This window comes from Nothoprocta perdicaria, unplaced genomic scaffold, assembly GCF_003342845.1.
Source record: "Nothoprocta perdicaria isolate Ctin4 unplaced genomic scaffold, notPer1 scaffold_41, whole genome shotgun sequence".
Lineage (NCBI taxonomy): Eukaryota > Metazoa > Chordata > Aves > Tinamiformes > Tinamidae > Nothoprocta > Nothoprocta perdicaria.
The window spans coordinates 266,240-277,887 of record NW_020455655.1 but is presented as its reverse complement, the minus strand read 5'-3'; the positions used below and the strand labels follow the sequence as shown (position 1 = coordinate 277,887).

The following is an 11,648-nucleotide window of genomic DNA, read 5'->3' as shown; positions in this document are numbered from 1 at the left end:
CTAAAAACAAACCAAATAAGCAAAGTAGGAGACTACTTTTTCAGCAACACCTCTRTGCTGCACACTTGCTAACAGGCAACAGTAACAGGTAAATGGCCCTGGAAATATAACAGTTCCTTTGCACAAATACTGCTTCTAAGCAAAATAAATGAAATAAAAGTATTTCTAATGCAATTTACTACTTACTCTTATTCGTTTCACCATAAAGCTGATGTTACGGATCCCTGAGAAATCTGTTGACTGGTAAATTGTGTCAATTGCTTTAACATGGCTGGAAATCTATCAGACAGAAAAACACATTGACAGGTCAAAGATCTATCCATTACAGTATCACTGTTCTTCAAGTTGTAGCAAATGTATGTCTTAAGCTTTTACAAATGGAATATAAAGACACATGACCACCAATACATACCATACATGTAATAAAATGAAATACTGTTAGTGGACAAAAGAAATAGCTTATCACATAATTTAATGTCTACACTACAACCACACCAGAGCGCAAAAAAATTTCTGCAGATAGCTTAATTTTTTTTTTTTTTTTTTTTTACAGTTCCAGTAGCCAAAAGCAGAGATATTTGTTTTCAATAGTTATTCAATTCATTGCTACTGAAGGTAATATTATGGTTATAGTTGTAGTCTAAGCACTAAGGAATATACCTTATTTCTCCCACTTTCTGACCTGCCACTACAACAGACGCTACAGAAACAGATCTCAATTATTTGTTCACAGAATTTTGAAATACAAGTGTTGAGAGGATTGGCTGGCTATCAAACAGGAAAAATTTGGAAAAGTATTTTTCTCAGTAAGATTTGAAAAAAGCAAACTGTTAGTCTTATTCAGAAATGTTATACAAGTCATGGTTGCCCATACGTGGCCAGAACCTTAGTCACAGACCTGCGGTATCTTTTTGTGAAATAAGAAAAAAGCTGTTTCAGTAATGCTAGCACCAGTGGAGCAAATGAAACAAGCTATTGTAAATGAAATAACACAGTATACACAAGGGACTAGATCAAAATTACCAGAAATAATCCTCATAAAATAGTAGATTAGTTAAAGGAAGGATCTGCAAATACCTGTGCAATGACAGCTTCTCTTGTTCCATAATGCTTATAGAACAGGTGATCAGTCTGAATATACAGCTGACAAGTATTTTTTTCAGCCTGAGTGGCGCGCTTTTTTCTTAAAAGCTGTGGATCATTGCTGTTACGCTCTTCAAAAGGCTTCTATATACAAGCAGGAAACAAAGATGTTTATTCCATAGATCTCCACTGTAAATTAAACTGCTTTAAAATATCAATACATTTTGAAACATACTCCAGTAACGCAATCCCCCTTTTTTGACCTACAATGTTTTATGAATTTTGAACTAATACTATAATCAATCTTCAAGTATGCCATCTGATTTAATGACATCTCAGACAATTTTTAYGCATTTTATTTTATATTACAGCAGACAGTCAAAGTGCAATAGATATTTTTGTCCATGTGATTTTTCTTCTTCACAACTCTTTTCAAAGCTGGACGTAGTTTGCAGATTAGGAAATAGTGTTGTGGGATTTAAATGAACCCTCCCCAAGAGGGGCACTTGACTCATMATTCCCTCTGCAAACCACCTCAGCAAACAGAAATATTGCACTGAAGCACTTCAGTATGCAACAAATAGCTCACTAAACTCATTAGTTAGCTCACTAATAGCTTATTAGTTGCAGCAGTACACACTAATATATTTTTGTCTTATTACAACCACTGCTTGATGGTCCACTCTCTTCAGGAAGTTTTTAAAAGCAAATTTTTGGGTAAAGTACATTGCTAACAATACTGAACTCCATGGTAAATAAACTTTAATTTCTGCTGATATTTAACTAACCACACTGCTATTTTGTTGTAATATATCTGATAGCACAAAACAATGTTGAAAGTTGAAACAGTTCAGAATATACTTGAAACTAAAAGGAGTTCCATAACATACCRGTGAAGACTTAAAAAAATAAAAATCAAGCATTCTGCTGCAATCCCAAAGGCAAAAATTGCAAGATTCTGTAAACAGGTAAGTCAGTCCCTTCCACAAACCACTTACCTCCCACTAAAAATAACCAGTAGCTGTAACCCCTCCAATGTCACAGCACTGGTGCTAAGACCCTCCCAGTCATACTGCTCTCTTCATCACTGAAAAGTCTCATATATGATCATTTTACWTTAACAAAACTTGCAACCCTAACAGCAACTGTTCTTCAAAGAACAATATCCATCTAGAGATCATAGGATCTGGAAACTTCTTCTTTCTGCACTTTAATCAAGTACATTCCTCACCTCAAGCTCAATTTCCATACCCAATTGTAATTCTAATTGTTTACAGTTTTGAGACCACAGTCTTCATTAAAACTATGAGCTAGCCCAACTATGCAGCAGAACGAAGAACAAAATAAGAAAAAATATCCTATTAAGAAGCCTCTAGCAATGATTCAGATACTTAAGAACACACATGGATGATAATTATGGCCAAAAGAAAGAGAAACAACATACAATAATGGAGAGTTGTTATATGTAGTTTCTAATCAATATAATCTGTTATAACCTGTGTTGTACCTCTGTTGTTGGTTCTTCTATACCAGTCATCTGGTACTTCTGCATTCTCTCAAATACTGAGTGATCTGCACAACCTCCTTGTGGTCCATATTTGTGTGGATATTCTAAAAAGAGGAAGGCCAGGTTGAAGTTTCAAGTTCTACACATGTTAGGTGCCCCTTTTGCATACCAGTCACTGYAGCTTGTTCAGTTTGTGTCCAACATTGTTCATGGGCCATTTAAGGGAAGCATCTCCAATATTCAAGCTGAGCTGTTTTTCATTAGAGATTTCTACTAAGATGTGTTTTTAGCTTAAGTGATATGACCAAATTGCAATGCTTTCTTCTTAAAATTGTTTTTTATTGCTAGCAAAACAAAATTGGAAATAATCAGGGTCTAACAAACTGTAAGGACAACAAAGGTATTAGGTATTATCTAGACATCTTTAGAGATTAGTTTGAACTAAYAGCACTCTTATGCTACTGAACACACAATGACAACTGAGTGCCTGAGCTTAGGCACACTAACCATGTCACCAATAAAAAGAAAACCATCTCTATTTTAAATGGCAGCCTAAAACAAAAACATGCTAAAATTCTTGTCAAAGGGTTCTATTGCTTATTTTCTCCATCTTTCACTAAATTTTKGAAAACGTTTATATTTTGCAACTGTTAAATACCAATACACACAAACTGAAATAGAAATGATAGATTCTTTGTTTCAAATCCAGCTCTACAATTGTAGAAATATGACACTAACTGCTTTGTTGGCAAAGGAAAGGCACAAATACAGTTATGGGTAACAGCTGTGCGTGTGTATGGGCACATTTCTTGAAAGAAGGAAGTTCCCATCCCTTCTTCCCCCATACTGATTATCTTTAATTTTAATTAAAAAGAAAAAAAGTCTTTGTATGTTTGCAAGCACAACTAAGTGGAATTCCTTACAACATTCAGTAGCAACTTTCGAGAAAAAGTGTATTTAACAACAAATATTTTGCATATTATTGCTTTATTACTGTCTGGAAATATTGTGCTTGTTCTCACATGAGTAAGATTGAATGAACACTATCAGCATTGTACAAGAATGTATCATCCAATGTTCTGCAGAAATAAACCAATTTTTTACTATGAATGAAATCAGAAGAATTTTGTTTTTCATAGTAACTATTTACTAGACAAACAGCTAAGAATATATAACCTTAAATGATGTCCTCCTGGTATACAAAACTAGACAGCCACACAAAAATACCACTTCAATAAATTACACACAATAGCTTTACTACTGTTTTATTAACCACTTTAAGGAAATAAATTTACAGGGTAGCTTTAAATAGGCTGTCTTTCAAATCCAATCACATTCCTAATCGGCTTTAATCACATGGTGCAATAAAGATCACAATCTGCACTGCAAATGTAGTACCACCTAAGGCAACGGCAATGGTAAGACTAAGCTCACAGGGAGTTTAAATCATTAATTCGTTCAAAGCTTTTATTTTCAGATGATTTAAAAGTGAGGAAGAAGAGCAGGTGAGAAAGGGAAAAAAAYGATCAGTGATACTACATGTTACAGTCACAGTACCAGATGTTTTCAAATACACAGAAAACAATGACATAAYAAATCAAAGTACGCGTTGTATTTTCTCCATGCTTTGTTGGAGCTTGGTAATATTGAATGCAGAAAAGATTTAAAACTGGTATGCAAAGTAAAAAAAATATCATCTCTTCAGTATAACTGTCTGTTTAAATGTTTTAACACTACCACCTATAGCACAATTTAACAGAGACTTAAATACACTGGAAATTCTATGATTCTTGGATCGTTGGATTAAATACACAGGAATCATTCTATGATTCTATGAAATCCCAACGGGCTCATTGAGGCTATATTACAGCTGATTGCTTACCTATGGTAATTCTTTCAACGCTTACTTGTGTTGAATTGCTAGGGTATATCTCATTGCACATGAAATATGCTTCACAAACACATACTCAGATTTATGTTGAACGTTAGTACCTGCTGGAGGCTTGTGGGCATCCTGCGCTTTCAGTGGCTTCCTCCAAAGATGAGGAAGAGCAACAGGCAGAGGTCTCAGCCCTCCAGTTTCAAACCCATTATAAATGGGGCCCTAATAACAGCTACTGTTAATATATGAAACACGTATCTTCATACATTTTATTTTTAAGTGTAAGGATCCAGAATTGGGGAGGAAAGGGCGCAGCCAAGCAGGGTGCAGATGAGATAGCACTGCAGACTTGTTGGCCACATGCCAAGCTGAGGGGTTCACCCTGCAGCATCTCTACCCCTCTCCTGTGAGCCAAAATCCCATCAGCAACTGGAGATGAGCTGGTCACCCCTTGGAGCACATCCTGGTTCAGCTTCATCTGGAAGTTGCCTTGAATTATCTTTGGTTGTACCTGTTTCCTGAAGTCATACCCTCTGATACTGCCAACTTTTCCCATTTGCTTTGGATTTTTTCCCCTACATCATTAAGCTCTAAACTTAGTATCTTGGCACCTCGTCAAAAGTTCTGAGCTCTGAAGCAACTATTCAATATGAATTTATCATCCAAAATACCTAAATACAACATATACCAAGTATTTCCAGTACATTAGATTTCTGCATTTCAGTTAATAAGTTGACAAGCATCACACTAAACAGCATCTACCTAAATATCTTTAACATCAAAATACTGCTGTTTTCATGGCCATCTCACTATAAGGCTCCAGATGGGGAGGGGAAAACAAACAAACAAACAAAAAAATCACTTGTTTGCTTTAGCTTTGTCACAGTTGTAACAAATTTCACATTGTTCTGTCAAGCATTTCACTAGTGGTTGTTGCTCATTGACAGTTTACTGTTTGGTCAATTATGAACGCGGAGTTAATCCATTCCCCCACACTTCAAGACAAAAAAGGGGGGAAAGCAAGGAAGGGAACAAACTTACATATTTCCACAGAAAGGAAGCAGGATAAATAATAGAACAGGGAGATAATGAAGTCATTTTTGACCTGCTGTCTCATAACATGGTCCTGGTACGAAACAGCCTCAGCACATTCTCAAAAGAACAAAGTGTGTCTGTGCATGCACTTTATTTCACTTTAAGGGACTTAGCACATTGGCTTTACTTTAATCAGGATGAAGCAAAAAGCCCAGCTCACCCACTGGTGAGATTGTCTGCATTGTGGGGGGGAAGGGGGGTCCTAGTTACCATCTAGATTGCAGTTACTCAAAGCCAAGGATTATAGACCTTTTTATTTTTCCAGTTCCATCACCTTTGCTTCTCCACCCATAGTAACCCTAAACTGAACTCTGACTTAGCTTTAGGTCTCAGTGCCCTCTTTGCCACAGCCAGACATCGGCCATGGCCACTGCAACCTCAGGGCAACTCCTGGCAGCAGCAACCACAGGGACCCGCTGGAACCAACTGGAAACAAGGCCCCGCAGCATATTGTGTGCAAGCACAATACCCTTCTGTTATCACCCACTTCTATTTACATTGCCCAGCACGGACAACTAGCAATAGTACTAACAATAAATGCTCACAATGTTATCCAACACAGTAAGCTGCCTTCTCTCCATCTTGTTTCCTAAAGAGGCTAGAAAAATATCTTAGTGCTTTTTTAATACTGACCACCTACATGCATTTCCCACTTTAAAAAGCAATAGTCTAACAAGAAAGCAGCACTTTAAAAGCATGATAGTTCAGACTATACATGTATTGAAGATGAAGCAGCCTGCAACTTCAATTACCAAGTTTTGCATGTGATGGGGAAGTACCCAGGGGCACTGAATCTTCCCCACCAAAAACAGGATTCGGGTAATAATGGACACTAGAGTCTGGGACCATCTCTACAAAAAAAGTCCATGAGAAGAGAGTCTGTAAAAGAAGAGGTTAATTCTAAGATCACTTCTCTACCTACAAAACGACCTCAGGCAGAACCAATACTTTATGTTTCTTCTACCATGTTGTCAAGAGTCTTCCTTATTTTTCCATTTTTCCATTTTGAACATACTGACAATGTTGTGAAAAGCTTTTGTTACTTCAACCTTGTCAGTACTTTTTGTTTTGCCAGTACTTTAATCAACTAAGCAACTAGGTTACCTATTTGATGGATACTGAGTTTAGGCATCTGAGCAAAGGAAAGGACATCAAACTTCCATTGCAATGATGAGAATTGAGTGGTTCAGTATCAATCTGCCCAGTTCTACCAAAAATAGTAGTCAGAGCAAAATTCAAATTTAAGTGCATAGAACAAACCTGTGATATAGCTTTTCCCCCCCTCAAAAAGCCATGCACAAAGCTATCATGACAGCAGCCAAGCAGACCTTCACTATTAAACTGGCAACCATAATATGAAGCAAGTTTGTCTTTGAAACCACTGTGAAATAGTAGTTTGCTGTTGTTGGTTTATTTAGAGGCAGCGCTCTACAAGAGTACCAAATCCTTCACTTCCTGCTTTTAGTCATACGATTCTTCCAAGATCATCACGAAATAAAATAACTTTCATTTTCCCTAGCTTAAGAAATTCATGATACTGTCCATTGCTGCATTTAAGAAAAATGCAAAGAGTTTTGTGTTCCACAATCTAAGTTTAGGGATACATTTGAAGAATATTTGATTTAAATGAATTAGAGATATACTGAACCTTAAATAAAAAGCTTCTAAAATAAGTCTATCAACAAAAATAGTTTTCATCTAGCACAAAAATCACAAAACAGTTTGATCTGGAGTGGTTTAGGAATCTAAAATCATCCATCCTGTGTTTCAAAGTCATGAATAGCAGGCTGCCTTCCACTGGTCACCACATCCAGTGTAACAGACAAAAACTGCCTTATAAACTTGACAATATAATCCCCATTTACAAAAAAACCTTTTAACTACTGAATAAGAGCTCATTGAGATGCTAATTGTATGTTGCATTGTGGTTTCTGAACAGCAGTAAAAAGCATATTGTTTCAAAAGGCTGAAACATGAGTGACCAAAAAAATCCCAAATTAAAGCAAAGACTTCTCTTCCATAATCTCTCCTGAATTAGCAACGTGAGCATTTTGTTGCTTTTCTCCCATTCAAAATATTAGTTCAGTTTGCTTCCATTTCACACAAGTTAGCTTTAGATTAAACAAAGAATGGATTTGCATGTTTTTCTTTTTATTCTTAAATCTACTACTAGTAGCATAGAAGAAAAAGTATAGCTTAAAAAGTACAGTTTGGAAGGAACAAAAGCAATTATCTATTTCAGATATTTTAGACCACAGAAATCCTACAGACACCTAGGATACCAATGAAGGAAATTAAACCRCAGAGTCAGAATGCTGCCACCTCAGCCCCACATCAACAACGGGCAATTTGCCACCACGATGAGTAGCAAAATTCACTAACTCAGTGATTTGAGTACCCTACCATACTGTTGCTTGATAGTAAATATGGCTCTTAGATTTAGACAATCCTGTCTGAAAAGCTGATCTTGCTTCTAATCAATGGATTTCCTAGACTAGATGAAAGGAAAAATCATGCAATTAATTATAATTCCATCATCTAAATAATTAAAAAATATTTAGATGAGCATATTCTGCTCTTCTATTTGCTTCATTAGTTTCTAACAGTGAAGAGTGTCAAATTCGGCATATTTGCATTATCAGTCACTTCCAGCCCACTTTATTATAGTTGCCCACTAACTACAACAGAAGGAGCAGGGACAYCAGGCAGGCTTCCTCGCTGGGGACTGGGTAGGTCGCTCTGCTGCCTTATGTCCCTTTACCTTCCCCTTCCTGTTTCTGCTACAGGATGACTGAAAACCTTCAGGAAAGCAGATGGAGATTTGTTTACGGAAGTGCTGTTTAAGTCCTAGCCTCATATGCTCACCAGCAAGCAGGGCATTCAACTGTTCATCAGGATCTATGAAACAGTCAAAAAATAAGTATTATACACAGCTTGCTTGTAGAAATGCTGTTGAGGGAAAAGGAAAAAAAAARRAAAARRAAAAAAGGAAAAAAAATCCAACCACACCCACTGGTTTCACTCCAGGCTTCTCTATTCCCCCTTGCTCTTCCCATACTAGCAGCTAAGCCCACAGTACCCCCAAATGAGCTGGCAAGGCATGCTGCCTTCTCAGATTTTGACACAAAGTTTTAACTGAAAATTAAATGCATGTTGCAACTTCCCTACGAGAGACAAATGCAGTATATGCAACGGCACCCTATGAAGCTATTTCATTCTCYGATGTGCATCTTGTGGGTAGCCAGAAGACACACATTTAGTCAAAAAACTAATACAGATCACAAAGAATGTAAGATTCCACAAATTGGAGTCTCTCAAACTTAAAATTACACCACTTTTACGTATTTGATTTTCAGAAGTAATTGTATTTACAGAAGGGAGTAACAGTAAGAGCAAGCATACCTTGCTGTTCACATAAGTCGTAAAGCACAGGGAAACAGCATGCATTACAAAAACTGAACAGTTTTTGTTCAAAGTTCAAATTGTCTAGTATGGTCTGACAGGACAAGTTCCMAACAACACTAAAATACTGTTCAAACTCAGTTTTCAACACAAAACTTGACAGYTGTAATAATCAAAACAGATTAAGCCACCTTAAGGTGGCTCTCTGTGAATATCTGCTTGTGAGGATTGAGACTTAGAATCACAATCTTACATTTAACCTCAAAAACACTGAGCTTAAGTTACTGAAGTATTAAATAAAAAAGTAATTTATTACAGTTGAAGACTGATCTTCCATAAGAAGGGGAACTGCAGCAGGTAGAAGTCTGCTATGACACCCAGAAAGATGAACAAGTATCTCATTTCCAAAGCTAAACTTCCCGGAACTGTACTTATCAACTTCAAACAGTGTTCCCTGTATGCTTCCATCAGGCAAAACTCCCATCAGAACTGTGTAAAACAAGAAATACTGGGCGCCACCACATCTGAAAAAGTCTGAAAGGAATACAAGAATCTAAACATGTACGGAAAACTTCTACTTCCCACAATACCTTTCTTCTTCCCTACATGTAGATAAACTCATATTGACTTGAATGTTAACTATGCTATATTTTTCAGATCACAAGAGCAGTCATTACATGACATTTTAAGATCACATTTTTCGAAGGCAACAGGTATCCACTGAGCAGMAAATACACCACTCACACACTAACCTGCCTGCCAAGGATTTAAATGGCAGAATAAAGAAAAYGTGCTTGAGCATGCCATACAGCTCTTTCGCACCCTAACTGTGCATGAATCACTGCAGGACAGCATGATTCACACTGTCATATGCAAGCTGAAGTTTCATTTGATGCTTACAAATGACTTTCAGTTTTTGACATTTAATAAGAAAATATTTCATCTGTAGCACAAAACGGAAATACTCACTGATATCATCTTCATGATAAATGACAGAGTGAAAAGGTAGAGTCTTGTCCTTAATATATCTCTCTGCTGGCTCGATATAGAAGGTCCCACTGCCAGTTTGGATGAATCCTTCAAATCTTCCATCAATAACAGATCCATGAGTAAAACTTCCCTGCTCACCTAAGGGAAAACAAACATTAATTTTTCATACCTTTCTAAAAGCCTTCAGACACATGCAAGTTTCAAGCATAAACTCAAAAATAAAATCCAAAATAAACCCCCAAACACCCTCCATACCTACAGCTGCCAAAATCATAGCTCCCACCTTCAACATCTTGCTAACACTATGATGTTTAAAAAAAAGCATATAATGAAGAATTCRATTCCACATACATAGTATGTAATGTTAGAGTGAAACATTGTCTTTATACATTGATTCATATAATTCTTAAAAAAGTGTTTATATTTAATTTRTAAGCTTCCTAAAGGGAAGAAAAATCCCCTACATTCAAGACTCCCATTTTCTCTTCAAATATCTCTGATAAAATCTTAGGTAGGTTTGTATGTGGAAGGAGTGAACGTATGTTCAAAACATTCACAATCTGGAARACTACAACTCTAAAAATTTAATCATTAGCAGCTACAACATGCAGCATCCCCAGAAAGCTTTTTTCCCCCCATAAAAAAACCCGCAAATATTACCAAAAAAAGGTTTCTACTCAAACCTCCACTAAGGATAGTTCAAAATCTGACAATGTCAAATTATCAGAACTGTACTAATTACCAGTAACTATCATTAATTYATAATTAATTATCAAGAAATACAAGGCTCATACCACACAGTATTGTGTGGTATCTTGAATATATGCTAGGCAGCATACATGTCTTTACAGACTACTCTCAGATGTTCACATAGGCTTTGTAGTGTGCTCTAATTTTAGATATTCCTAACTGATCCCAGATTACTTCAGACTACATTCTGCTAGAACATGCAATAATATCCTGAAGTTAAAGCTAGGCCATTCATCTTTGGGAACATCAGAGTATTTGGGGAAAAAAAAAGAATTCAGTCTGAATGGAAATGATCAAGAACAAAAAACAGACACAGTTTATTTACTGGAATCTCTTATTTTGCTTGTGATCTTTAYGACAAGTACAAAGTTCACTGGAATATGATCAGAGATATAGAAAAGAGCAAGTCCAGTGACTAGTTTCATACAGACCTTTTAATCCCATCCCACCTTAACAAGGAACGAGAAGGTTTTAAAAATAATTTCAGCCTACAAACATCAGCAGGCAGGCAGACTTTAAGACGTATATGAAATGCTAAGGTTATATACATCTTTCAAAATTAAAAAACAATCATTCCAAGACCACAGGACATTACTAATAGTGATCTTCAAGTAGCAGGTTTGACTTCTTTCAAACTCAAAACAGCCTACAGAGGTAGGGATAAAAAAATTCTTAATGCTTTTCTCTTAATCTTTGTTTTAACTCCATAATTCTCCTTTCTTTTTAAACAAGCTTATATATTGCTTTTAATGAAATGAGGCATATTACCCTTAATGATTGCTGCTCTATAAAACAATTCTTGAAACCAAAAAAACTGAATGACTTTTTAAAAATAGAGACAGTTTTCTTTTCCTTTTTTTTTTTTCTCTCTAAAACCAGGATTCTATACGGTGCATGTCCATGAAGAGGGTTGACGTCAAGTTCTATCGATGTGTGAAA

At 36.3% G+C, this 11,648-nt stretch overlaps 1 protein-coding gene across 1 annotated transcript in view; it reads right to left on the bottom strand.

Moving 5' to 3' along the window:
• The window catches only part of ADAM10 (ADAM metallopeptidase domain 10), a 39,442-nt gene that overhangs the window by 11,320 nt on the left and 16,474 nt on the right, over positions 1–11,648 (bottom strand). Inside the window, exons 4-7 of the mRNA XM_026045676.1 lie at positions 9,939–10,097; positions 2,591–2,694; positions 1,078–1,227; positions 187–279 (exon numbers count right to left, since the gene is read on the bottom strand). Of these exons, the coding sequence (XP_025901461.1) occupies positions 187–279; positions 1,078–1,227; positions 2,591–2,694; positions 9,939–10,097 (506 nt within the window). The remainder of the gene's footprint in view (positions 1–186; positions 280–1,077; positions 1,228–2,590; positions 2,695–9,938; positions 10,098–11,648) is intronic.